The 27,443-nt window shown below is 36.8% G+C and overlaps 1 protein-coding gene across 3 annotated transcripts in view; it reads right to left on the bottom strand.

Annotated features, from left to right (window-relative positions):
• Positions 1 to 222: 222 nt before the first annotated feature.
• The window catches only part of MIB1 (mindbomb E3 ubiquitin protein ligase 1), a 71,533-nt gene continuing 44,312 nt past the window's right edge, over positions 223 to 27,443 (bottom strand). Inside the window, exons 13-21 of one of the 3 annotated variants that reach the window (XM_015618109.3) lie at positions 19,987 to 20,119; positions 19,521 to 19,607; positions 16,654 to 16,815; positions 11,716 to 11,897; positions 10,311 to 10,503; positions 7,995 to 8,073; positions 6,341 to 6,454; positions 5,190 to 5,290; positions 223 to 557 (exon numbers count right to left, since the gene is read on the bottom strand). In XM_015618109.3, coding sequence (XP_015473595.1) covers positions 417 to 557; positions 5,190 to 5,290; positions 6,341 to 6,454; positions 7,995 to 8,073; positions 10,311 to 10,503; positions 11,716 to 11,897; positions 16,654 to 16,815; positions 19,521 to 19,607; positions 19,987 to 20,119 — 1,192 coding nt within the window. In that variant the 3' untranslated portion in view covers positions 223 to 416. The remainder of the gene's footprint in view (positions 558 to 5,189; positions 5,291 to 6,340; positions 6,455 to 7,994; positions 8,074 to 10,310; positions 10,504 to 11,715; positions 11,898 to 16,653; positions 16,816 to 19,520; positions 19,608 to 19,986; positions 20,120 to 27,443) is intronic. The other 2 variants (XM_015618110.3, XM_015618111.3) reach the window with 2 other exon arrangements.

Here is a 27,443-nt window from a genome sequence, read left to right as displayed (position 1 = left end):
AAAAAAAAAAAATCCTAAATATTTATGTTTGGTAGTATCTGACAATATAAAAAAAAATTCCCTTACATCACTTGATATCTGATACGTACATGATACACATGAACATAACCAAAATAAGATTGTCCCTTTAAACTTTAAGGGGAAGAAGAAGAAACAAAATGAAAAAAGACTGCTTTAAATTAGCATTAGGCTTAGATGTTTTTTAAGAGTAAAGCTACAAGCTGACTGTTCAAATACTGTTTCTTTTATTTGGTGTGTACACAGTCTTTAAACAATGTCTATGTAACAAACCTGTGCTACAGTATTAGAAATGTTTTTGCCAGAACCCTTCACTGCCTTTTAAACTTACAGAGGTGTAAACCATCAATCAACATGTCCTTACTCTTTCACAACCTAGTAAAGACACTGGCTCCTGTTTAATACAAAAGGATCCTCCGTTCAATTGCCTTGCGGCATATGGGGCACTCGCTCATTCGGTCTCCACAAAGCTGACATGTTCCATGGCCACACAGAAAGATCATGTTCTTCAGGCGGTCCAAACAGACAGGACACATAGTCTGCAAAAGATTTGGACAGGTTACATAGTCAGTGGTAGTAGTTACACAGTACTGAATATGCAACATATAAACTGCTGAAATTTAACAATATGTCATCCTAAGCACAGCATTGCCATAGCCACTAAACTACATTGGGCTTTTTTTTTAATTCCATTTTTATTCCACATTGACTTAAAATATACAGGCTTTTCCTACTCCATCGTGATATAAACTACTACATGGATTTTTTTCTAAATATATTTAGTTTAATTAAGGCAATCCAGTAGTAGGCTGACATCATATTTTTGATATCATTACATAAGTTTGCAACGTCAAAACACTCTTCAGAAACATTCTCCTTTACATCATGTAATCTTCCAGGGAACAAAACATAAACAGCTTGATGCATTCAATGCTTGGTAATGATTTACAAATTTCTTCTCAGGCTATCCAGCCCTTCATATACTTACCTGTAAACACCAAGCACCCACAGAAGGAATAAAAATGTGGCATAATCAATATATGTAAAAATTTAGTACTTTATTTGTGAAAGTTATCTAGATTTTCAACCAAAAGAACACCTCAAGTTTCAAATGAAGAATGGTTTAGCAAATCCATAACCTTCACTCATAAGAGCAGCACAGCAAACTTTTAAAATCAGTTTTAATTGCTGAATGTGAAGTGATAGTCAGTGCCCAAAGCTGTTCACCAGCAAAATTCATTTTGTACCAAGCACTAAGGAACAATATCCTTCACCTTCTGTCATGTGCAGAAATTGAAGTTTTCATAAGGCATGTTCCTTCACCATAAACATATTGCAGCCATATTAGGATTTCATTTATAACAGTTTATCAAATGTTAGTAAATGAACAGATGTTACAACAGATGAAATTTGTTAAAACCATTCTATAGATCAGATTAAATCAAATCTAAGATATCCTCATATCTAAGATATACTACATTCATCCAACAATTATAAAGGTTGATCTCATACATAACATGAAATACTGACAAGGCTCATATTTCAAATACAAATTCATTTTATCACCAACTTGCACCTATGACTTGCTTTTGCATTCACTATGGGGGTTTTACCTCAATTTGTTCATCACATAAGAGAGAATCCATACCAAGGTACCCTATTCAGAAAAACCCTAAGGCACATTTTCTATGAAATCAATAGGTATTACTTCTTACAGTAGATAGCTTAATTGAAGACAAAAAAAATTCACCATATTCTGCTTAAGAGTTTAAATTGGCATGGAATCCAGCCAAATTACTATTTTAATCTCCAAGATACTAGTGTAATGGGCTAGCAGAAAAATAAAACTTTCAGGTAAAGCCTTAAGTCAATTTATGTTTAAAAAAAGCCCTGAAGGGGGCTGTGCTCCAGCTTTGCCAGAATTTCTGCAATACTGTAATAAAACATTCTCAAACTAAAAATTTATGGAAGACTGCCTGTCAGTCAGTCCTGCTCATTTTTCCATTCACACTAAGTCATTCCCTTCTCATCCCACACATCAATGGAACCTTTAGAGTATTCTTCCTTCAGTAACTCACAGACTTCAGCTATCAGTGAAACAGCTATTTCCAATGTAATGAATACACATTAGCTGTGTGACAAGTGTCTATAACTTGACAGCATTGGCATGATCATCTTTCACTGAGAAAGTAAACACTCATCTTTAGGAAATCCCTAATGTGTAGCCTTTATGTTTTAGCTAATTATTTGCTTTTGTATCTAAATATAATGTCAGAATTACTGAAGTTACAAGGATATGCTTCTCTCCAAATCCTACATCATCATTTAAAAATGAAAACATTCATTAAGGGACACAGAAATAATAAAAAACTAAAATCTCTTGAAACACCATTACTTTGAACTGTTTCATTCAATGAAGGACAGAACTCCCAACATTTTCAATTCATAGATACACAGTATTAGAAAATTCCCCTATTTCTCTTGCTTAGTACAAAAGCAGAGTACATAAAATATATTAGCTGTTTAATTTCTTAGCATGATACTATCTTAACACTTAAGTTACTTCACACAGTAGGAGGACTCAGCTGACAGAATACTAAGCTTCCTGTTTGCTACATAATTCTCTTCTGACAGGCTTTTCTCAATTAGTTCAGCAGTTACCCAGTGGACTACAAGCCCAGACAACTGAGTTTTATACAACTCTGAAGGAGAATTCCTTACTTAACCACCATCTTACACGTTCTTTTATAGTGAAAGTTCACTGCAAGCCTTATGCCCCATTTGGGCAGTAGAAAATAAGGAGTATCTGTAACTACTGTACTATCTATTGGAACATCCTCCACACGAAATCCCACTTTTTATCTGCCTGAAACATTTGACTTTCATTGTTTGAAGGAAAACAAATAGTTTAAAAAGCCACTTTATGCCTGTTCTATACGAGAATTACTTCTTCAGGTAAGTACTCTGGGAAAGTGCTCATTGCACCTGAAGTAAAACTAGGTTTGCTACTCAAACTTTTTTCCACTAACAAGGTGTTTTAAACTGCTTGAAGTATCAATTCCTCACTATTAAAACCAGTTTTAACAACAATATATAGGTGCACAGTGACAAAATAAATTTATTTTTAAGGAAGAAGACAGTGATGTAAGTATGGTGAAGGAACATACGTAAGATATTAGACAGATGATGATGATTAGGTATGAAATGAAGTGAAGGTATTGCAAATTACAGTCAAAAGGGTTCACATTCAGGGAATCCCTGAAGAATGGTGTGGTCATCAGATGTGGGAGATTCTGTTGACATCAGCATCACTTCTGCTTGGCACCAGAAATAGTTTTAAAAGCTTGCTGCACTAACATATTAGATTATCATTGAAGGTATGAGTTGAAACAAAGGCTTATACCTGCTGAAAGAGAACAAATTAATTTTAAGTAGGAAAAAAAAAAAAACTGAACACAAAGACTGAACTGTTACAGCACAAATCAAAAGACAACACAATTATAGTGGAATACTGGGCATAACTTCAACCACAAATTTAAAAGACAAGATGATCAATTTTAATCAAATCTGACTTGCTACTCACAAGTATGATACAACTTGCCCTGTCGTAAGACTAAGCACAAAAGACACTAAAGAAAACACACGAGTTTTGAGCCAAAAGGCACACAAGGAATGACCAGAACCATCTCTTTCTAGTCAGAGGCACTGAACAATTCTGGCTGCTGGCAGGCAAAATCCCAAGTGTTAGATAACATCATAGAGAATAAAATAGCACCTGAGGAAAACTGACAAAAAAACCCCCTGAGATCACATCTAATCAAGAAGAAAAACTTTAACATAAAGCAGTTTTCTTCTCATGTGCCTACATAAGAATATCAGCATACCCAAACAGAACTCTAATCTTATGTAACTCCTAAAGTACCCTGAAAAAATATATCTGAAGAATACAGAATACTTGCATTTAAGCATGCATCTGGCATCTTTTGCAAGTATCATTTCAAAAGCCAAAACAATAACCTTATTCTTTCCATTCAATGCTAAAATGTAAAGCAGAAGCTAAACAGTGGATGCAAGACATTAGAGATGACAGTAACATTTGGAGTTTCTGGGTAAGACAGACATGCATTTTCAAATTACAATTTTCAGTCTGCATGTTCTTTACAGATAAAAACTACATGGGAAACTGTTTTGAATTTCTGTTACTGGGGTGCTGTCCCAGTCACCATATGACAGGAACAGCTCTTCACAGACATTTTGTTGAGCATATCAGATCTCAAATTTAAGGCATTTAGAAATACAGGCCCTAAAAACAGCAATCTAACTCTTCTAGCCCTGGCTTTCATGCACATGAACAGCTGAATCCACAACTACCAGGACTAGATGTGATGCTGCTATCACTGAAGTATTATGGACTGCTTTAAGCCTAGAGGAAAGGTCAAGCTAGAACACCTCAGTTTCTTGTATCCATGAAAAAGTTTATTCCAACTGTGTTATACACATGGGAGCAAAAAGTCGCACTGTCAGGGCTCTAAGAGAGTAAAAGCTCATTCATTAGCCAGATGCTCCCGATCTCTTACTGCTGAAAGATCTGCTAAGACTATACCTAATTACAAAGATAAACCTTAATTTAAATTCCTAGTGTTTGAATTACATGTATAATACTTTCCAAGTTTTAACCTTGCAGCCACACAGTTTTTTGAAGTTTTTGGAGAGTGTGTTCACCATATCCTTTGTAAGACAGGTAACTGTCACCCACTGTTCCAAGGCAGTTAATGAACAGACAAGTCAAGATTAAGATAGATGCAGAACAGTGAAGATGATCTACTTTTATGACTTTTCTGTGAGAACAGCTTCTGCTGTAACTACACATTCAGGTGAGCTAAAGAGTCAGAGAATGTACTGACTGGGCAGAGCATACTTATTTAGCCACATCAATACACATACTCTAATAGATGGATTATCAAACATGGCCAGTTGGTTTTTTTCTTTTAAACTGTACATAGAGGACATAAAGCCACATCACACAAAAAAATATTGGTCTTTTAACTAAAGTTTAAGACATTATTCACTTCAATGATATTTTGTTTTAAATAATAGAGGATGCATTAGCTTTTTCAATCAAGTGGTTGCTGCACTTAGTGGTCCTTACAATTTTTATCCAGCACCTTTACCTGTTCCTTGATGTCTTGCAACTGTTGCTGCAGCTTCTGTACATCCGCATTGACATTAGTGTTGTCTTTGTCCTTCTGCAAAACTGGAATGTTTCCACTTGCTGTAACATTAAAAGAAAATAAAGATACTTGATTATGCAGCAATCTAATGAACCAGGAATAATTATTTCCAGTGTCACAGCAACAATTTTTCAATTACCTGAAAAAAAGTTAATCAACCATCTTTTGATAATCTAATTAAATTCACTACACCATCACTGCAGCTTAACAAGAGTTTCTTTGAGTTTAGTGGCAACACTTCTTTGACAATTATTTCCATAATAATGATGCCCCTTCCTGTTCTCAGAATTCTTATTTGTCAGTGAAGTTCCTGACATAAATATTTTTTGCACATATTTAAAGAAAAAAAAAGCCAAATTCCTTCACACTGAAACGACTTTTTCATCTATAGAGATAATTCTATTTGGTGGTCAAAATTGCCCAAGTGTCTTGGAAATAGTTTGTTCAAAATTTGAAGAAGCTCAGATTAATATTCCTGTATTTGTCTGATCTGGGAAGCAATATTACTATATGAAAAAAAATTGTCAAGTCTTGAATTTCCAGTGTGAGTATTGAAAACCTGATTTTAGTTACTATTCTTATGCTGTATACCACATATATACACACAGAGTAAATACAAATAATTCATAGAAATTACTCAAGTAAGTCACAAATAGTTTAAAAACTAGTAAAAGGAGGAGATGTAAAACTGGACATTCTCTCAGGAAAGTTGCTTGTACCTAGATGCAAGATACTTACCATTCCTCCAGAGTACCAGAGGTAAAAAAAATATAAATTCTTTGCTCATTTGCACCATCTCAGACAATCTTCAGCTTTTACCTCTTAAGGCATTAGTAAGTGGCCAAGTCATCACACATATTTTGGGTTCTACTCTGAATGCTGGAAGCAGCTCTCCAGTGTAATGACTGGTGGTGCTACCAAGTTTGCCGCTACCGATGCAGAAAGTCATGCAAACAGCAAAGGGATACCTGGGATAACACTGTTTTCATTAAACTTTTCTTCAGAAAGAAGAGAAATATCTAGATCATTTAAGAGAATGAGAATAAGCTGGTGGAGGAACATGAGAGAGTATGGGCTCTGGAGTCACTCACAAATATCATCACTGGTATCTTCTGTACCTTTCCCTCCGCAGCACATTATGAAAGGCACTCTTCGCTCAACCACTGCCCGACACTGTACACACTTCTTCATCAAGCTTGCACAATCTGAGGGAACAGAGAAATAAATCAACTCTGAATATTCCCATTTCATTTTTCTTTTTTTCTATCCATGAGTTTGTTTATTCAGAGTATACAGCAATGACTCAACAGATGCTTATAATACAAATAACTACTTGAGTTTATCTTCACATAATTTTCTGCAAATCACACCTAAACAATGTCCTGTTTGTGATTCAAAGTAAATTTATTCTCTATCTCCTTTTAAGATACTTCAAGTGAATAGGTTTCTCTTTCTCCAAATGGATGTCTAGTCCACAAAAATTACAGAAGTTAAAAGGTAATCAGACATTTGAGACCAGAACTTCCAAGAAAGTCCTGCCTATCTGTTTTTTTCTTTAGAACACAGGATCTCACAAATGGTCCCAATGGTCCAGGGGCAAAGAGGTGCAGGTCTTTACCCCTACAAGTAAACCTACATCTTTTGATATAATTCTAGAAAGAGGGCTGTAATTTTTCTAGTAAAGTAAAGTTACTGTCTCATAAATGCTAAAAGGCTACTATGAATCAAGAGAGTGAGTCCTATAAAATACACAAATTCCAAGACTCTTGTCCTGCTTGAACAAGATGTCCAGAAAAAAAATAGGGAAAGAAATCATCTACAGCTTTAAACCTTTTGCTGTCCTTGTTACAGCTTAGACTTGGTAACATGTACTGCGCTGCTGAAATCCTTCACCACAGTAATCAATCTTTTTGTTGTCTTCTTTCCTGGGAAAAAATTCAAAAAACCTTCTTTCATCATCTTTCAACTGCAGACAGTGAAAGAGGCCAGATCAGGCTAACTATAATCAGTGATTCGACATCAGCTGCCTCAGCCAGAACAGAGGAAGAAACCAGACTTCTTCAGCAAGTCCAGGTAAGCAGTTACTCATGGAAATTATTACCTTCCCTCTTATGTAGATGCACATCAATAATTCCCTCTTCTATAGGGAAATGACCCTTCAACAAAGCCCTGAAATGTCTGGAGACAAGGTGATAGCTGCATTCTCATCCACATATACTCAAAACCAAAAAAAATCTGGAGATCTCCTATGCATTTTTTCACTACACAGGATAAAGCAAAGTGAACCATAATTGGTGCCCTTTGCAGATATATGATGTGACTTTGGGGGAGAAAATACAGCCCTTGTGAAAATCTGTAGATTAATAATAAAGAAGAGTAAGTACTTATTTATAATATCTTTTTAAAACACCACCTGCATATCTGAATGCTTTCAAAAAGATGCAACAAAACAACAAAATTAATTCTAATTACTTCCAAAGTACTCACAATACTGTAGTAGGCTTGCATCTATAATATGAGAAAGCCTACTCACATAATTTAGATGAAAGCACACACACTTGCTAAATTTTTGAAAATCTCCACTTTGTCTTCCAATTATTATCACCATGACAAATAATGCCAAAATTCTGACAATCACACCAAGTAAATTGAACCTGAAATCAGATTACTAATGACCTTAGTAATGGGATTAAAAGCGTTCTGTTTCACGAGTATTTCAAAAAGAGATTTTGTGAAGTTACTTACTCTCACAGGCACACATATGACCACATGGCTGGAAGAGCACCGCTGCCTTTTTGTCTGAACATACTACACATTCTTCAATCTGTTAAGAACAACATATACATGTGAGCAAAGTCTATCTCCTGCTCTCTACACTACTTGGCAAGGCATGTGGGCTTCAAGAATCTCCATCTAGTGGGGTTTTTAACTAATTCAGCATATCAATATGCAACTTAAATGAGTTATCACGCTAACTTCTAAGAACAGATATTTGCTAGCAATTTTTATACATTCAGTACAATGAGGCACAGAGAAGCAGTTAGGACAGCATAAATTTATTTTTCTTTTTTCTTTTCTCCTTCTTTATTCCATCATAGATACTTTAGTCAGGGTTGATCAGCTTGGAGAAGAGGTGTCCAAAAAGACATTATTACAGCCTTTTTGTAATTAAAAGTGCCTTTTAAGAATGATGGGAACAAACTTTTATGCTGGGCCCGTTGCAATAGTACAGGGAGTAATAGTTCTAGACTAAAAGAAAGCAAATTTGGACTAGACATAAGAAATAAATTTTTTATGATGAAGGTCATGAAACACTGAAACAGGTTACCCAGAGCGTACATGATCCATCCCTGGAAACATTCAAGGTCAGGCTGGACAGGGATCTGAGCACCCTAATCTCATTGAAGATGTCCCTGCTCACTGCACTGCATTCTATGTCAGTTACATGACTGATTTTAAAGGCCACTTCCAACATTCTATGATCCCATGAAATTCACTTAAAAGGTACTTTTACAGAAATATTCTGGGTCAGGGTTTCTCAAGTCCTTTTATGTGAGAGCTGTATATATCATGGAATCATCTAATGGATTAAAAAGGACCTTAAAGATCCACTAGACCAGATTACTGATGGCCCCATCAAACCTGGCCTTAAACACTTTCAGGGATGGGGCATATGCGGTATGATCATAGTCATCACATACAATTCCATTTATACAGGCCTAGGTCACCTCTTCCAGTTCACAGAACTGTTGTCCTGATTCAATCATTTCTTAGCCTCGCGGATATTACTGCAAGTTTTTATACAGAAAAGTACAATAAGTAGAAGTACGAGAAGTATTGACCAGATATTCCAATCTCTCAAACTAATTCAGCAGAAGAAATCAAAGCAAGGTTATCCACAAAGCTTAGCTTTCACCTGGGAAAGCTGATTTCCTTAGATTAGCCTCTTCAGATGGATGAGTAGGGGCAGAACCCTCACTTTGCTGCTCCAAATCACCCAGTGGCAGAACCCTTTAATTGACTATAAAGAAAATCTAGAGAAAAGAAGCTCCCACTATATTAACATTTGGCTTTTGAACATACACAATGCAGTACAGTGAATAGTATAATAAGAGAGTGAATATCAAAACCAGTGCAACTTAATATTTACAATTCTTATACTTACTCTGAGATGGAGGGAAAAACAACATACCACAGAAGCAGACCAATCAAATATGTTTGGAAAAAGTAAAAAAAAACCAACAAAACAGTTTGGTTTCCTAAAAAACCAACCAATTAACCAAAAAAACCAGAAAAAAAACAAAAGCCAAAAAAACCTAACCAAACAAAAAAAAAAAAAAAAAAAAAAAAAAAAAAGCCCAAAGCCAATCCAAAACCAAACATAAATCCAAGCGCAGAACATGATTTCTCTTTTTAACAGCTAAAAGAAACCAGGACTAGTCTTAGCGATTACAAGGAAAAAAATAAAACAGAAAAGCAAGAGGATGTACCCATATAGTCAAAACTATTTGGGAGTAACCATCTGAGAAACCTTGGTCTCCAAAATAGGGCATGACTGGTTGATTCTCTGAAGGAAAAAGACAACGTAATGAAAGTTGTCTTTCCATAGAAAAAGAAGGTGAAAGCTGAAAATAATTATTAACTACACAAACAAGCACATATTAACTCAGTTTACAGGCAAATCATCTTTCAAGCAGCCCTAAGGAATAGAAGAACTCAGTATTACTGAGGGAAATTATACTTCAGAAAAAGCAGCAATTTATCTTAACATGAAGAAAAGATACCATGGCAGGGGGAAATAGTCTATTTCAATAAAGCATCCTCAGGTGACTGTATTAGGAACTCTGAGGACCTGAACAATAAAGACATTGCAAGGCAGGGAGAGGTAGGTATGACAGGCAAACAGAAAAGAGCAAGATATCATTATGATGCAAAATTAATTCCATCCAGTGAGACGTGTAAGGCATAATACCACAAAAAAGAAGATATATATTTCTTTAACCTCTTTTTTCCTTTTACTTTTCCATTATAAAATAAAAAATAAATTTCACATGCTTTTACCTTTGTCCTAGACTGAACTTGTTCTTTACAGATGAGGCATTTTTTCACTCGTGGTGAGCACAAAGAACACGTGGCAATGTGGCCACACGGGCCAAACAGAGTATCTCTCTTCATGTCTGAACACACCATACATTCTTCTAAGGTTTCAGAATCATTGTTGATCATAGACGGACTTCGGGAACCAACCTGGCCACTACAAAGAAACCTTGCAGTCAAACTTTTAAGAATAAAAAAAATCTACTCAATTTAAAATGTACATCAACTGGCCACTTATATACTCCAATGCACTCAGGCATCAAAGTATGACCATAAAGCAATCTGAACTGCCTTTTCCAACAATTACAGCTGACAACGGACCGCAAGGTCACACACTCGGATAAGGCATTGTACAGAAACAGGACATACATGTCAGGATACTGTGTCGTGAATGTAAAAAGTCCCTTCCTCTCGTCCTAAGAGCTTGCTTTACTAGCAGAGACGTGCCCTGTGATTCTGATGGGCACACGCAGCCCGGGGGCCTCGCCCGTCCCACGGCCGGCAGCGCCGCACGCCGGGCCGGAGCCCCGCGCTGCGCTGCCCGCAGAGGGCGTGCGAGCCCAGCCTTACACACACACACAGACACACTGACTCCGAAAGGAAGTAAGAACCTTACTCCTCACCAGGGCAACATCAATAAAAACAGCCTCTCTTTGTCACATTTCAAAAGGACGGTTTTGATTTCCATACAGGAATTAAGGATGAGAATCATTTGCGGCAACAACAGTGGAACATAACTAGGACAAGGTGAATCATCTGATACTGCGTGGACCTGATAACATGGTATTTCACTGAAACCATAATTCCTAAACCCACCCCCTCATTCTCTTTACACAGAAACATACCATTGTTCAGATTAACACATACTCAGTGAGTTGAGGTGACCTTTTCAAAGCAGCATCAACACTGAATTTGTATCAGTTTATATTGGGCTTTGCCCATTTCAGTCATTAAAAGTTGTCTGGACAGAGATTTCACAACTTCCCAGGCTGACCTGTTTGCAACGCTTTGTTATTTATTCTTCCAGGGATTTTCTCCCAAACCCCCTTGTGAAGTTCTACTAACCTCCACCTGAAGACTGTCACCTTCTCACTCTCCCCTCTCCCATACTAATATGCATGAAAGTCCTCTAAGACTTGGGTAAATTTCAATTAATGTATTTGTGAATAGCATTCAGTGTACCATAAAAACCCAAAGAACTAAAAGTAAAAAAAAAAACCCAAAAAACACATACAAAAAACCCCACCAAACACCCAGATTTATATGTTTTCATTAACTATTGCTAATTAAAGGCTCGACATTTTAAATAAATCAGTTCATCTGTGGAAAGCAGAGATTTAGAAACTGTGTATTTTATGAATATACAAACCTGACTTTTTCTTTATGACATTTAGCCAATGCTTTGCAGAGACTTGGATCAGGGCAGAGATCGAGAGGGGACTGACCCTTCTTGTTACGAATGCCGAGGTCAGCCCCGTTGGCTGCCAGGAAGCAGGCAATAGATGCAGCACTCTTCTTCTCTGCTCCTTGAGTGCCAAGACCCATTATTAACTAAAAGAAAACAAATATGTAAACAAGAAAGACTCTCTAAACAGTTAAGAATCATCTGGCTAAAGGAGAGCTACTTGATCTGTGCACATGCACATATATGCATAAGCATGTAAGCCCGAGGAAACATCTCTAGAACTAAAATCAAAACAATTGCTTCATTTTGAGTCAGCTATATTCAGTGTTCCTCTAGGGAACTAAATTCAGCAAGGAATTGTTCAGCTCCTGAAGCACTCAATCCCCTGCACACCTACACTCACATGTGAAGTGGCTGTCCTTCTATGTAAGCACTGTAAAGGGCAAAGTTCCAGTGGGTATATTCAGAACACGCTTCAGTATATACTCAAATTGCTGAGTTCAGACAAAATGCTACCACCACACTTGGACTGAAAACAGTTGAGCAGGGAAATGAATGCACATCTACTTTTTGTCCAGCAAGTAAGTACCTGCCCAACAAATTAACTCAATTTCAGTCTCAGCCTGATCACACTGTCCCCGTCTGATCACATAATGCTACTTTGCCCTTTTACAGCTGTTATATATCCTCATGTTACTGCTTCACAGGGTCAGCTAGAAACACTAGGAAGGCTCACCACCAGAAGGAGCAGTCTCCTACTCCAGAGTAATCTGGGCCTGCTCCCAACATCTTTTTTGTATTAAAGTTCAGTCAGATAAAATGCATTAAGTATAACACAGAACTGTTGGCATCACTAAGAATCCCTCAGCAAACTACACTACACTTTATTCAAAGGAAGAGCTTCGGCAAAGCTAGGGCAGCTCCGACTCAAGGAAATCCAGTTGCTTAGGGAAGCATTTTTTTAAACCTCAGTCTGTACATTTTTTTTTAAATTAGAAGTTCTTTTATCAATATGTATCACTGAGGCTACAAGACTACTGAAGGTCACTTAATGAATTCAGATACTCCTCCTGCATTCTTACTCATGATTAGGTAAGAACAGTATAGCTCCAAAGGCTTTATACCAGGAAAATCAGTAAGTTATAGAAATGAATTGTTTCATGGGGTTCAGATAACAGAAAATTTTAATTTATGAACTGAGGCCATTTTTCTGCACTTCACTTACAGCATTGGCTGAAGCAAAACAGGGATTTTACTCAGCTTCAGCCCTGGTACTATGGACCATACTATTAATCCAGCCAACATTAAGACAGCACAACACCCAGTGAAACTGATGTGCTCCAGGGTTGGCAGTGTCATCATGGAATGGTCATCTACACTGGTCACAAAACCCCTAGGTTCTAAAATGCCTCTGGCAGGCTGAACAATTTGAAAACACCAGGACAACACTGCATTCTATGACATTTCTCAATAAGCATGCAACTTTTCAGGCACAAAGAATGAGAATACCACAAAACAGCACAGGCACAAAATATTCTCCATTATAATGTCTTAGTGCCCAGTATGGCTGCAGCAAATTATCTCTGGAGGGGGGCTAACCCCGAAATGCATCAACACAGTCCAGTCCCAGCCAATTCACTAGTCTCAATTTAATCAGTGAAAACTGTATAAACATAATCTAAGTAATTGTAACTAGTGAGCTACCTTTGAAGCAGTAAACACTTTCCATTAGTTTCTTTCTTTTAAGTTAGGATTTAGGCAGTGGCATCCATTAAAAGCATTTTAAAGGTCAGAAAGACACCTATATTAAAATAAATTACACAAAATGACCCTGGGAATATTACATTTATTTAGGATAAATAAATGTATACTCTAGGCCAGAACAGTGCATGTGTAATCAAGTGATTCGAATGACATTTTTGTGGTGGTAGAGACTATACTTCAGAAAATTTCTCCTCCCAGCAGCACAATCACAACAATATGCTGGATGGAAAACTTGAAAATGATTTAAAGAAATGGGGTTCACTTCTCATAGCACCTGAGCACAAGAATGCTTTTCAGAGTGGTACCTAAAGTGAGTAGGGCTTTGTGTACTACCAAGATTGTTAACTACATGCATTTTAAATAGCCTATCAAAAAACCAACCTAAGAAACCTGACAAAAATTGTTTTAGATGTAACATAGAATATCCTGAGTTAGAAGGAATTCACAAGGATCATCAAGTTCAACCCCTGCCCCTGCAGAGGACAGCCCTAGGATTTGCACCAGGCGCCTGAGATCACTGTCCAAAAGCTTCTTGAACTCTGGTAGGCTTGGCGCTGTGACCACTTCCCTGGGGAGCCTGTTCCTACAGGCATAATGTTTACAATCACAAGGAACTACTAAAAAAAAATCATTGTTAAAGAATTAATTCCATTTAGTTCCATTTATGAAGTAAATAACGATAATCAGTAAAAAGTATTGTTTCATATTATAAACAGTGGTCAAAGTAAAAAGTAACAAAATCATACAATTTCAGTGAGTTGCTGTCCAACCAACTTGATTAGTATGGAAAAGCCCTAAAATCCTGCAAATGAAACTTTTCAGTTTATTACTTAAACAAAAATAGAAATAATTATTTGTTCAATTACCAAAGAGGCACCCTACAGGCCTCAGTAGGTTGGAATCTCCAAGACAGCAGTCCAAAATTAATTAAAATAGAGCCAAGCAAAAATGAGCTCTAAAATACTAAGTATTTATAGAGATGTGTTGCTATCACTTAGCCTAATGAAATCTGACACATTTCCCAACCTTTAAAGGAATTAATGAAGAATAATAAAAAAATCTCCCTAAACAAACCTTCAATTTAAGTAATCACATTTACAAAAAGAAAGCCTTACTGATTCCCAGGCTAAATTATTAATCCAATTTATCTTCTATTATCTATCACTTGTATTTGCAATTCCAAACAAGACAAATTACCAATGTGTCCTTGGGTAGCTTTAAAGGTCCAGATGCCTGCACATATTTTCACAGCTTCAATTCTGTCTTTGTTGATACTCAATTTTGGGTCAAAGGCAGCTTAATATTTAAAACTGTTCAATGGTAAAGTCTAGTTTATAGATTTTTGACCTTACTGCCATTTAAATAAAGCTACATAGGTACAAGTATTGTTCTTATTTACTGTTTTTCACAAAAAATGCCAGTTTGATTTGGTTTGATTTGGTGATCATCATAAAGCATTTTCAGCTATATTTACTCCATCTTTTACATTTCACATAAAACGAAAAACAGCAAGTTTTCATCTCTGACAGAACTTATCTTCTCCACACCACTTAAACCTCCCAAATTTGTTAGTTTGGTAAAAATTTTCTCTGCAGCTAAACAAAGTGCAAAGAAATGACCAGTAGTTTGATCATGCTGAGAAAGGAGAGGAAGTATTGGTTGATCATACTTTTTTAAAACTTTAAAACATTTTTAAGTGATCAGAGATACAATGATGAGAGAATTTTTTTTTTTTTTCTTCTCACGCTATCTTTTGCCTTCTCTTTATTACTTCCATGGATTTTTTTTTTTAAATTACACTTTTGGTTTGAACCAAGGATACTTGTCAAATAAAACTAGAAATAAAACTTAATTCTCTAAAACATAAAATCCCCCCAACAAGAAAGTTAAAAGGTGATGGAAAAAAAAATCCCCACTTCTTCTGTTAAAACCCTCAAAACTCAATACACAACTCTAGTTTCATTGTGGATGCCATTAATAAAACTGGGCAGAGAAACCAATTTATGAAATGCTGTATCTGAGGAAAAAAATCTCCCTTTCATTCATTCCACACTTAAACAGATGAACACAAAGTATTCCAGACAGCTCTCATAGAGTCCATTTCAGATCACGGAAACAACTGAGCTGTAACCGCTCTTCTTGTATCATTTAAAAGGACACATGCATTTTATCTACACATGCTAGTCATACTTCAAATCTCTTTCAAAGCATATTCCAGTGTACTTCAGTGAGCTTAAGTAACCAATCTGAAAAAAATTTTTTTACAGTGGAATTATTGTTTTGAACAAAGACTTTTTCATAAAGTTGGTGTATTTGTCTTTTTTTAATGAAATGCAAAAACAACAACAAAAAAATTTTCTTATTTTAACCCACAGTAAAAATTAGAAAAAAATTATACTGTTAAGTAATGGTTTAGCAGATCTGATCCATCATTATGTTGTACATCTTTAATACCAAAATAAAAAAAAAAAAAGTTTATTTTTCTCAATCTGAATTGCTCCATAATTATATTCCTCCTTTGTCTCTCAGGCAAACTATAAATGCCACCTTTCATAAAGGGTTCACACAGATTTTTGGGTGTGAGAGTTTGTTTTTTTTCAGTAAAAACATTTTTATTACCTGGAGGCTTTTAAACTATTTCCTTACTACAGCATAATTTCTGAAATGAACTCTGTCAAAAATACACATATCAATAAACATACAAAATTAAGAATGCCTTGTTCTAGCAGAACATACTTTTAGAAAGGTATAGAAGCAACTAAGCAATTAAAGCTATAAAAACATGCAAGATGCTGAATCACAGAAAACTATTTCAGTCTTATTCTGTACTGTAATACAGTTTAATTCTCTTTGCAAAAGAGCTTAACTTTGATTTTTTGGCAGCCATACATGTTCACTAGAGAAGAGAAATTTGTAAAAATATTTTTGAGCTACATAACCCTCTTTTTATTCAAAAAAGGTAATGGCTTCACATGAAAAGTCACATATAACAATATGATTTGTGCTTGCACTGCAATTTAATGCAGAATGTCTATATAAACTTATGCTGCCAAAAACCAGTCCAACAGTACAGAACTAGACAAAGAGACAATTATACAGGGGGAAAAAAGAATAAATAAATAAATGTGTTTTATTTACTGTGTTCTTTGATGGCTCCCAAGCAGTATCTACCTTGCCCACATCTTGCATGTCTTGGAGTTGGCGGAGCTGTGACAGGGTGTGGTGTCTCAGGGCTTCATGCAGGGGAGTATCCCCATCTTTATCCTGAATATCCAATTTAGCACCTGCACGGACTAAGAGCTGGAAAAAGAGAGAACCCACATTAAGAAAAAAAACCAACCAAAAAACTCCCTATTTATTCCTTTTAGAAATAATTTCAGAAAATTATAGTTTAGGATTCTCTAGGAGGCTCAAACGGGCTACTTCCTATCTTGCTACAATTCACAGCTGAATTAATTTAAATTTCTTTTCCATACCTGGAGCTCAGCCCTCAACCAAAGCATTTATCTGTCTCAAGCACCAAGCTTATTTCAGCAGAAGGCTAATGCTTGCCTTTGCTCTGAGTGCTACGAAAGATACAATTTTAGAGGATTCTTTCTACTTCCTTAGCCTTTAATTCTTGTAAGACAGCCTACAAACAATGTAATATATATTACAGCAATATGTGCAATACTTAAGATAGGTATATATTCTTAACTATTAGATTTCAATGACCTCAAAAATCACCACTTTCACACCATGCTGAACTTTAAAACTTAATTCACAGTGTCTTCACATTAGCTAAGTAGTTAAGCATGTACTTCAGTTTACCCTAATTCAGGAGAAGACATAAAAACCAATGACACTAATAAAACCTCTCTCAGAACACTTTGGAAGGTAATGAACCATAAGACTTGTCTCTAAAGCTAATTTTAGACACCCGTTCCTGTTCACATGACACAAAACAAGCACAAGGCTGCACAGGCCCTCCTATTCCTATGGCCTTTGCATACAGCCCTTCCATAATTCAAGTCACCAGAACTTTGTTAAATACGCTGTTGAACAAATCAATCAATACATGCTGACAAAATAATACCAACTGTCCCTGAAAATTAAACCCTGTCACTATTCAGAAACCTGCAGGCAGCAGCTGAGGTTTTAACTTCAGTTTTTGAGTTTCTGCTACTCTGCAAAACTGGGATCAGCAGCAGAGACAAAAGGCATAATCTAAAAACAGGAATACACAAAGAGTGATCTCCCTCTTTAGAACTCACATGCTTTCAAGGAGCTCAGTTTCTCAGAACCAAAGAACCTCAGACTGCAGAACCGGCTAAAAGGAAAATAGCTTAAAAGGAGTTCAAAGCCTAATTTCCAAGGAAGTATCTTACTACAATTATTTGCAGCTCACTGTTTTCCCCAACCATTTCTTCCACAAGTGAAACCAAGAAAACCAGTCAATAGTTGACACAGTCTAGTCTCAACTACTTACACCCTCTAAATGCACTTACTCTAGCCCAATTTCTTTTCTCATATCTTGTGTCTGCCACAGTGTCAGCTCTTTACTGCTTAGAGTTTCTCCTGGAATCCTTGACTACCACAGAATTTCGGAATCTTTACAGAAGTTTAAAAATAATAATTAAAAAAAGGCAAACCACTGCCCTTTGTCATGACAGTAAGGACTTTTAAAAGAACCCTGCTACCTTTGACCACTATTCCACAAATGCCTGAGGGTACAAACCCAGCCCTGGAAGGTATCCAGTAGGAATTAATTTTGAAATATGGAGCCAACATGTTCTTTGCATGGCTGCATGAGCTATTTTAGGACTTCTTAAAGTTAATCCACCTCTGAAAAATGGATACTCTACAGGGTCATTCATTTAAACATTCTCAGATATAAGCATGTCAGTCAAATACACATGCTAGCTCTTCTACGTGCCTACCTTCCTGCTCATCTGCTACATTAATATTGTATTCCCAGGTACTGTGTAAATTCCAGAAGGCCACAAGAGTTCACCAAACAGCTGCAAATAGCTTGCAGGATGCAAGTGGCACTGACTCTAGGAAACCATTCTTCTGGTAGCAAGCAGTTCCAGATATAGGGCCATATCACATGTTTCACTGTAATGGGATCACATCCATCAGCCCTCAGAGAGGGAGAAACCTTATGGTAAAATAACACTTGAAAGAATGCAGATCTGCATAGTGGGGGAAATTCTGTGTACGCCTGAATAAGAGACAGTTTTTCATACAAAATGACTCTACAAAGACAAAAAATTACACCAAAGGCCAAGGTCAGGTTGATGTATCCACTCTGATAGCAGTGAGTGCTCTGTCTGAGCCTCAAAAGCCCACAGTGTCAAGGCAAACACTCAGCCACACAGGTCCTGATTCACAGTGCACACAGGCCAGAAACAGCAAGCTATGCCAGACTCACACTTCCTGTGCTAGTAACAAAGGTTTGTTAAGTTTAACTTTTGTAACCCCATGAGCAAAATACAAGGGTAACATTCCTTTCACCTTTTACTATTGCTATCTGCTTACAGGTCTACCAAGCTAAGAGCAGGGAATGCTAAACAGAGACTGAAAGTAGTTAAGGTCATATAAAGATGTTTCGTGTTACAATTTGCAAAACAATGAGGAAGAATAATTACTCATACAGCAAAAGACATCAGAAATGCTATTTGAAGGTTCCCTTACAGCACCACAAGATTCAAACAAGTAACAGCTGAACACATTCTTCCTGACTAAACAAGAAAGGATGGTGGAATTGGCAAGCACATAGAAGAAACCATAATGTACATGTACAAAAATTTAGCATGCCTCAAGTGGCGTTCATATTGCTGACTGACCTTCTGTGCAAGTTGGCAGGCTTCTGAATTAAACAAAATCCATCAAACAAACATGCAGTGACTATATGTTGTCAAATAATTTTTTAAATGTTCATGAAGCATTCATATTTTAACAGCTGCCATCAGCTTTAGTCAAATGCCATTAACCATATGGCTTACTGTAAATAAGATACTTACCCTAACAATTTGTGTATGCTGTCGTTCAACAGCAAGATGAAGAGCAGTTTGCTGGTTAACATTCTGGATATCCAGGTTAGCATTGCCCTGCAAGATATTCAAAGCATTAGAACATTATCATCCCACCAACTCATCTATAGGCAAGGCAGTCCATTAGGACACTATCACCCTGAATACAATTCCAAGTTAGGGGATTTGAGAACAGAAGTTATTAAATGCTTCAATTATTCTAAGTATAGATGTTAATCTGCTGAGTGAAACTAGGTATCAAATTTTTCAGTCCCTCTGCACCATTAGGCCATTTTAACAATCTCAAAGGCAAGTCTGACCTTTAGAGCTCAACACGTCCTTTTTCCTGCTCCACTGTTTCCACATTGCAACTGCAGGCGTAAAGCAGCCAACTATTTCCACATCAGATGGTTAACCAAAGCATGACATTTAAATTCTCCTGAGAAAAGAATCCTACCTGATGCACCAGAAGTTCAGCCACTTCCACATGATTATTGAGAGCTGCCAGATGTAAGGCAGTGTAACCATCATCTTTTTTCTCATCAACAATCCACGGTCGTGGTAACTTGGACAACAGCACACGCATTGCGCTGAAAAAAATACAGAGATGGCATAAACACCCCTACAACATATGCTGAATGACAACAGTAGGGCAACATCAATTCTCAGAACTACATAGTAGAGGCTAAAATAATTTTCATCTTCTTTTCAAACAGAAAAAGTGGGTGAAAAGCTATACCAGCAGTTCCAAAGTAGAATAATTTCATGTTCACTTTCTTCTTGTTAAAGCACACAAACAAACCACAAAATGCCTGGAACAGTGTGAGGATCAGGTTTGTTTTTCAGAAGAATGCTACCTAGCAGTAAAAATTACATTAAAGACATATTCAAACAGATTCTGAAATGCAGACAAAATAATTTTCTCCCTTAAAATCTTTATATAGCGTCCTTTACTTAAGTATTTAATGACCAAGTTCCACTACATTAGATTTCTTTAAAATGATGCCGTGGGCTGTAACAATTAAAATTTCGTTTCTGAGAAAGAAAATGGAGCAAGATCTCTTAAGCACAGACAAAATAAATGCTGAAACTGTGAAGTGAGTACTAGTAGGATATTTTCTTAACATATAATGATTGAATATAAAACACCATGGCAGTGCCTGGTAGTCAGGGGGTAGGGTGGGGAAAAGCAACTCAATTACTACAAGTATTAAAGCCGAGTAAAATCCATGAAGTCTAAAGACTGAAAAAGTTAGACTGAAAGAGTTAAGGGTATTAACAACACAATGCTAGATACACAAATTGCTCAATCTTGTATTCTCTGAGAAACAGTTTTCTTAAGCTTACACGTCTTCACTTAGCTTTTGGAATACATACGTTACCAAACATAAACCCCTTATTGTCTTATCTTTATGAACAGCATATGCAGCTCCCTTATGACAGTTCCTTAAAGACAAACACAAAACCAGAAACCGCTACAATCCTGTGCCAAGAAACCTCTTCTGTCATCTGATGTTTCCCTACTGTTGATGGAACATGTTATCTACAGGAGAAACAGAACTTCTGGACAAAATTCAAACTTTTAAAACACAAGTAATACTTGCTAATGCAAGTGAAATCGTTCAGTCACACACTGCCTTGCAAGGCGGAGAATGTTTCTGAATTAAATGAAAGCTTTTCATTAGAGTTCTGGTATCAAAAATGTGCAATCTCAATAATCCTCAGAGATACCCTCATAAATTGAACCTCTCAGCTTTTACTTAAAAATACCCTCCAAAGGTATGAATGACTGCCCTGTCAAGTAATAACTGAGCTCCCAATTAATTCCAACCATCTGTTGCCTTGAACATTCACACTGAGGTGAAGTGTTATTCACTCCTAAGCTCTCTTTTAGGACAAACCAATCAGCCTCCTATCAAAAAAACTAAAAGCAGTGTCTGGGCAGAGCTCACCATACTGAGCCCTCTTTGAAAGCAGAGCAGTCTGTGAGGTAGACTACTGTACCAGTAAGGAAGTGCGCTCCCTCCTACACACTGCTCAGATGCTCCTGTAACACACCTTGCTTAATAAGCATCTCCACGTTTTCCTGCTACTGAGTGCACAACATAAACCCCTGGTTTCACACTTATGCTGCAGCTGCCAGAATGGTGTATTAAGTGACACTTTTTTGCCCCCAGAATCAGAGTGCCCAAAGGAATCACAACTAACCAGTTTTCAGGTCACAGGATCATACAAACCCACAGAAAACCAGCTGCTACATGGAACATCCATAGCCAGGATGTTCTGGATGTTTGTCCTCCTCAGAGTGGACAGAAGGCATTCTCAGTCTCTTAGGATTTTTTTGTTTTCCTGGCAGAAAGGTTCTTTCTTCCTCACAGTCCAAATCACTTATAACACAGCAATGTAAGACAACAACATATAACAGATTGTGAGCCATTACTCAGCTTTTCTATTCATAACACCTTCTACAGCTCTCACATGCACTAGGAAGAAAAGACTAGAATACTTCAGAAAAAAACAATGGCAACATTAATTCTTTGAGAGATTCACTTATGCAGGATTTTTCAGAATTAATTATATAATTTAGTAAAACTCAAGTTACCAAAGCTTTATGAAATGTGGCAAAATAAACCAGTATCAGTTTCACTGATAAACACAGTCTATTTTGTAATGCAATGATACCATATTTTCAAATCTTGGCACCATCAGAACTGTATTAAGCTGTTTTAGGGAGGGAGCACGTCTGGAGCACTATGGTTTGCTTGGTATCTGGGCACACCACCACACCAGCTCTTCAGAATGCTGAGATGATACAAAGTACAGAGTGCCAACAGCACAACAGGCCTTCTATAGTGGCTGCCCACAGAGCATCATGTCATATAAGCTCTTTATCTTCACCTGCCAGGCTCAATGCTTCTTAAGACCCCATAAAGCTCTAGGGTATCTACTACGGATAGTCTAAAAACACAATAAAAAATTCCTAAAAATTCCCTATGACTGACAGAAGCAATATGACTGAGTGAACAGGAAAAGGTGGGGCAACAATAGCCTTAAAAATATATATATAAAAAATCTTAAAACTGCAACTGCAACTTGAAGAATACTATGCAAGGGCATAAATACTTCAATTACAGCCAACCTGTCTCCAAAGTAGCTCTAGTCACCAAATAATAAACTGTCCTAACCAACCCAATGATATTTTATATTCTTTTCTTCAGTAAGGAAATAAGATAATTGCCAGCTCCACAGACAAATAAAATTTAAAGTACATTGACACACTTCATCAGATGTCTCAATATGTAAATGTACTTCAGAAATACTACTGAGTTTAATACACCTCATCTTTGAAACACAAATAAGAAACCAACTGACTCAGTATTTTGTATCAATTTCTTAATCAAAGAAAATTTGATTTTCTTCACTTTGCTGTGAAGAAGAAAATCACTCATCTTAGTATCTGTGTTTTATCCTTACCAGGTCCTCTTTCAAATCTTTAGTTTGCTGTCTTATACCAGAATAATTTTTATCTGAAGTTTGACTAAAAATATTCTGAGGTATCTTGCTTTCAGAGAAATGAGATGCCTGCTACATTTTTGGATGCTTTTAAGATGCATTGGTCTTACTGGAAAAACAGAAGGACCACCAAAACAAATAAATGGCTTCTGTGTGGAATAGATTTTTATCTTACTGATCACAGTAAATCATCAAAGGGCCAGGAACTGAGCTGTTTCTTTTTATTCAGACAAAGACTATGTATCTCTTCCAGGCCATGCTATATTATGGGACAGGAAGATAGAAGGACTGTTTCATGGAATGACACCTTAAAATTTTGCAAGATATTATTTGCAAGATATGCTACAATGGTAAATTCCGCTCAGTGGCTGCATCCTCCTCCTCATTAGATGAGAGGTAGTTTCTTTCAATTTTTACAGGATTTTCTAGAGCTACTGCCAAAATTTTGACAGCTAAGTGGCTACCATTCAGAGCAGCACTCACTGGAACAGGCATACATCATATAAAGTCACATCAGAGAATTAATTTTACCAATTACGCAGTAATTCTTGATTCACTCTTCCCCATGAAGTGTTACAGAAGAACCTGGGTTGTATTGCTCTGTATACAGCACATAGATGTGAAAACTCGCTTTTATCTTGTATACATTAAAAGAACACAGACTGCTTTCACTGCAGTTGTATTGAAAAGATCAAGAAATCAGCAAATCTATTAGTAACCCTGATCGTGAAAACAACTACAGAAAACTTCTCAAACTATCATCTTTAGTGTATTCAACTGTAACAGATTACATGGCTGTCTGAGGAGATGCAAAGATTATTGATGCAATGCTTAAAACTCTTTATTGAAACACTGAACTTATGCCATCACTATGCTATTCCTACATTATTACTGAAGCAGCACCAATAAAAAAATTTTTAACAGGCAAGCTTTGGCATTTGCTGGTCTGCAGTATTTTCAGCTTGGTGGGAAGCTCAAAGATTTTGGGCCTTTTTGAGTTGGATGACCATTTACAACCTCTGAAAATTTCTAATGGAACAACAAGAGAAAAACTTCAGCGAGAATTTTTGAGGGAGTTACCTGTAAAGCTTCAATAGGGATAAGTAAACCATTGCTTCTTTTCAAGGAGCTAAACATGTGCTCAGTCAAAAAGGAAAACTCATGTGTGTATAGGGGGCTGAGAGGGAGGTACCTGCAGCTTCCCCAGGTGCAGCTGTTGGGGGTACACTGACTTATACTGCCCAATGTAATTCATCCCCATAAAATGACAGACTTTCAACAGTTACAAGTGATTTGGTCAAAGGAACACCCACTAATATGGCACTACATTTAGATTGAGATGTACAAGAGTAACAGAAAATGCTGCTGTTACATGCATCTTTATTTGACCCTGCCACATGAGTAATACTTTCTTTTTTTTCCTTTTTAAATACAGAATTTTAGAGAGTCTGGAACCACAGCTTAATGTATACAGGATCGTAGAATCATTTGGGTTGGAAGAGACCGTACAGATCATCTCATTCAAACCCTTGCCATGGAAATTCAGCAGTGTGAATTGTGTATTTGCAATGTAAGATTTGTCACAGATGTGAATACACTAATTCACTTTTAGCCACACAGAGCACTTGTTTCAACATCAAATGTTTAATGCTTATCAACATTAAAGTTAGCGTATGGTATATTATTCATTACCAACCTACTTATAAAAATGTTGGGTTTCATGCAGTACTTTGCTCATGGAACTTTTGCTGATGCTCATCAGTACTGTCTGAGAATGCAACATTTAAGTATAGATTTATATGGAAAATCTACAAGATAAAAGTATTTGTAAACAAGATGAAGCCAGCATCTCATTGTGCAAAAGAAATTCCAGATTTAGCAGTCTTAACTGCAAAAGCATCCTTGCACCCTGTTTAAAAATACATGAACAAAAACTAGAGAAGATTCTCTGCCACCAATGGAAATTTGAATGCAGAATGTAAATTTGAATGCAGAAGTAAATTAAGAAGGTTGAGGGTTTGTGGGATAGTGGTGGGGTGGGGCTGGTTTGTTTGGCCTTTCAGGGATTGTTTGTTAAGGTTTTTTACAAACAAATACTTGGAGAGAGAAAATTAGAAAGGCTACTTCACAATCTGTATATGCACATTTAACTTAAATTGCTACTGAAAGATACAATCCCACTTTTTTTCCCTGCACTTCAGTTCCTGCATTATGTTGGCTCTACAGACACATCATTTTCTAGCAAGTGAAACAACCTGCCAGACTCCTGATTTGGCAAGTTTGCTTTCAGACAGATCAATGAGATAATCCAACCTACCCCGCCAACTTCCATGATCACTAGAAGCAATAGGAGTAAGGAAATGACAAAGCCAGAGCTGCGGGGAGGGCAGACCGCCCTTTCCAGAAGCAAAGTCTTAGATCAGCATAAATTTATCAGCAATCCTATCACCAGAGGTTGTAATGATTCACTGCACTTTTTATTACAGGTTTTTCTACTTTCATGCCATTCTCCTCCCTCAACTCAGGTTTTCACTGTCTCAGTGTGACATGGTTTCATAATGTATTTTACAGTAATCCTAGCTTGAAGTATTCTCCAAATACACACCACCTCCCACCCCCACAAACTCCTCTCCAGGCTCCCAACCTGGCTCAGCTAAACCTGTTCACCTGCCTTCTGTTAGAGCCTCAAATAGTTGAAGAAACAGTTCAGATTTAAAGGCAGCTTCCATGGCAAAGTTTTCTTTTAAGATTGTGTAGTCTGACATGCATTTTACAACACGACAGAAGAAAAAGCGTATTTTATTGAAGTGTTTCTTGTTCTCCTGACTACCACCTCTGCTCAAAAAAAGCTCCTACAAAAAGTGCTCCCAACACAGCATCTGAAAGGTCATCCTCTTCTGTTGGATTATTTCTCATATGGAATAGTACTTCAAGCCTGCTCACTGTGAAGCCAGAGAAACATTTGTACCAACATAGTGCAACAAGTAATACAGGAGCAGGACAGTACTATTTTTGGCAACCATACTATCGTAAGTGCACGTCAGCACAGAACTTCAAGCCAAATCAGCTCCCTGATCTGATTCACACCATACTTGCTGTGCAGTACAGAGAGAACCACTAAAAGAATGAAGAAGGAAGTATCTATCTCTCAGGAACAAGCAACAGGAAGTGATTAATACCTTAGACTGGTACTACTGAGCACACTGTACCTTGAAATTAAGAGTTTAGTATTTCATATCGGACCAATGGCCTAGTTAGTAGAAGTTTAAGTAGGCAAGCTGATTCCTTTTTACCTCTCAGATTTTCAAGCATCTCTTGCTTTTGAAAAATCAATTTCTACATATAACCAAAGAAACAATAAGGTATATACATTTACCCAGAATTCACAAGAATGTATTGCACAACAGCTTTGTCTTCAGCGAATAATTATGAAATCAAATAGAAAAGAAAAAAATCTGACTTCTACCAGAAAGCAACAGAAGTGAGAGAGTAAACAGTTACCAAGCACAGGATAAAATCAACACAAAAAGAAGCAGCAAGTATAAATCCAAGATACTGATCTGCTTAGGACTTTGCAATTCACTCTCTAGCCTACCATACTAAACTCTTTAACTACTAATTACATCAATATCAATCAAATGGTATTTTGATTTAGTAAGTTTGTTTCATTTTAGATTGAGGTATTTTCACCTTTTCCATCCTTCTTGCTCCCAAAGCAAAGATTCTTTGCTTCGCAAAATACAGAGAATCTTGAAGTATTTGGGTTCCTGACTAATGCCTAAATTTCAGTTATTCTTTTTTAACGACAACATTGCATATACTCCCCATGAATATGAAAATCTCTCTTCATATTTTGAATGTGCTGTTATTAGGCTTGCCATGAGCCGATTTTGTAAACATGAAAGATTAACGCAATGAGCTGCTCCCTTGATTTCTTTTTTTAATCTTTTCTTCAGTTTTTTTTAAAGAACAATAGCAACTAATTTACACAAGCATTTATTTTCTTTAGATGCAATTCTATGGATAAGTATTACAAGCAAAATACTACGGCATTATTAAACAATGGTATGGAATAATATGAATGCACTAATTAAAGTTTTTCTAAATAATTTCTAACTTGATTTGAATACGGAAATGCAGGGCTGCAAATGGGCACCGACTTCTTATTTGTGAAATAACTGTATGATTTGCAATTGAAAACTCAGACTGAGGCCACTCAGACCTTGGGTTAATCGACATGTTAGTCACGGCATTTTTCAGTGATCAAGAAACCAGGTTACACAACCTGCCATGGCAGCGCAGGATATTTATTGTTCTATATCGGCGTGAAGTCCCTGCCTTGTTACTAGCAGGGTTGCCTTTTTTTTTTTCCCCTCTCCCTCTCCTCCCCCCCGCAGCCCC

The sequence above is a fragment of the Parus major genome, chromosome 2, assembly GCF_001522545.3.
Source record: "Parus major isolate Abel chromosome 2, Parus_major1.1, whole genome shotgun sequence".
NCBI lineage: Eukaryota > Metazoa > Chordata > Aves > Passeriformes > Paridae > Parus > Parus major.
Note: the sequence above shows the minus strand (reverse complement) of the source record. Positions and strands in the feature narration are given on the sequence as shown.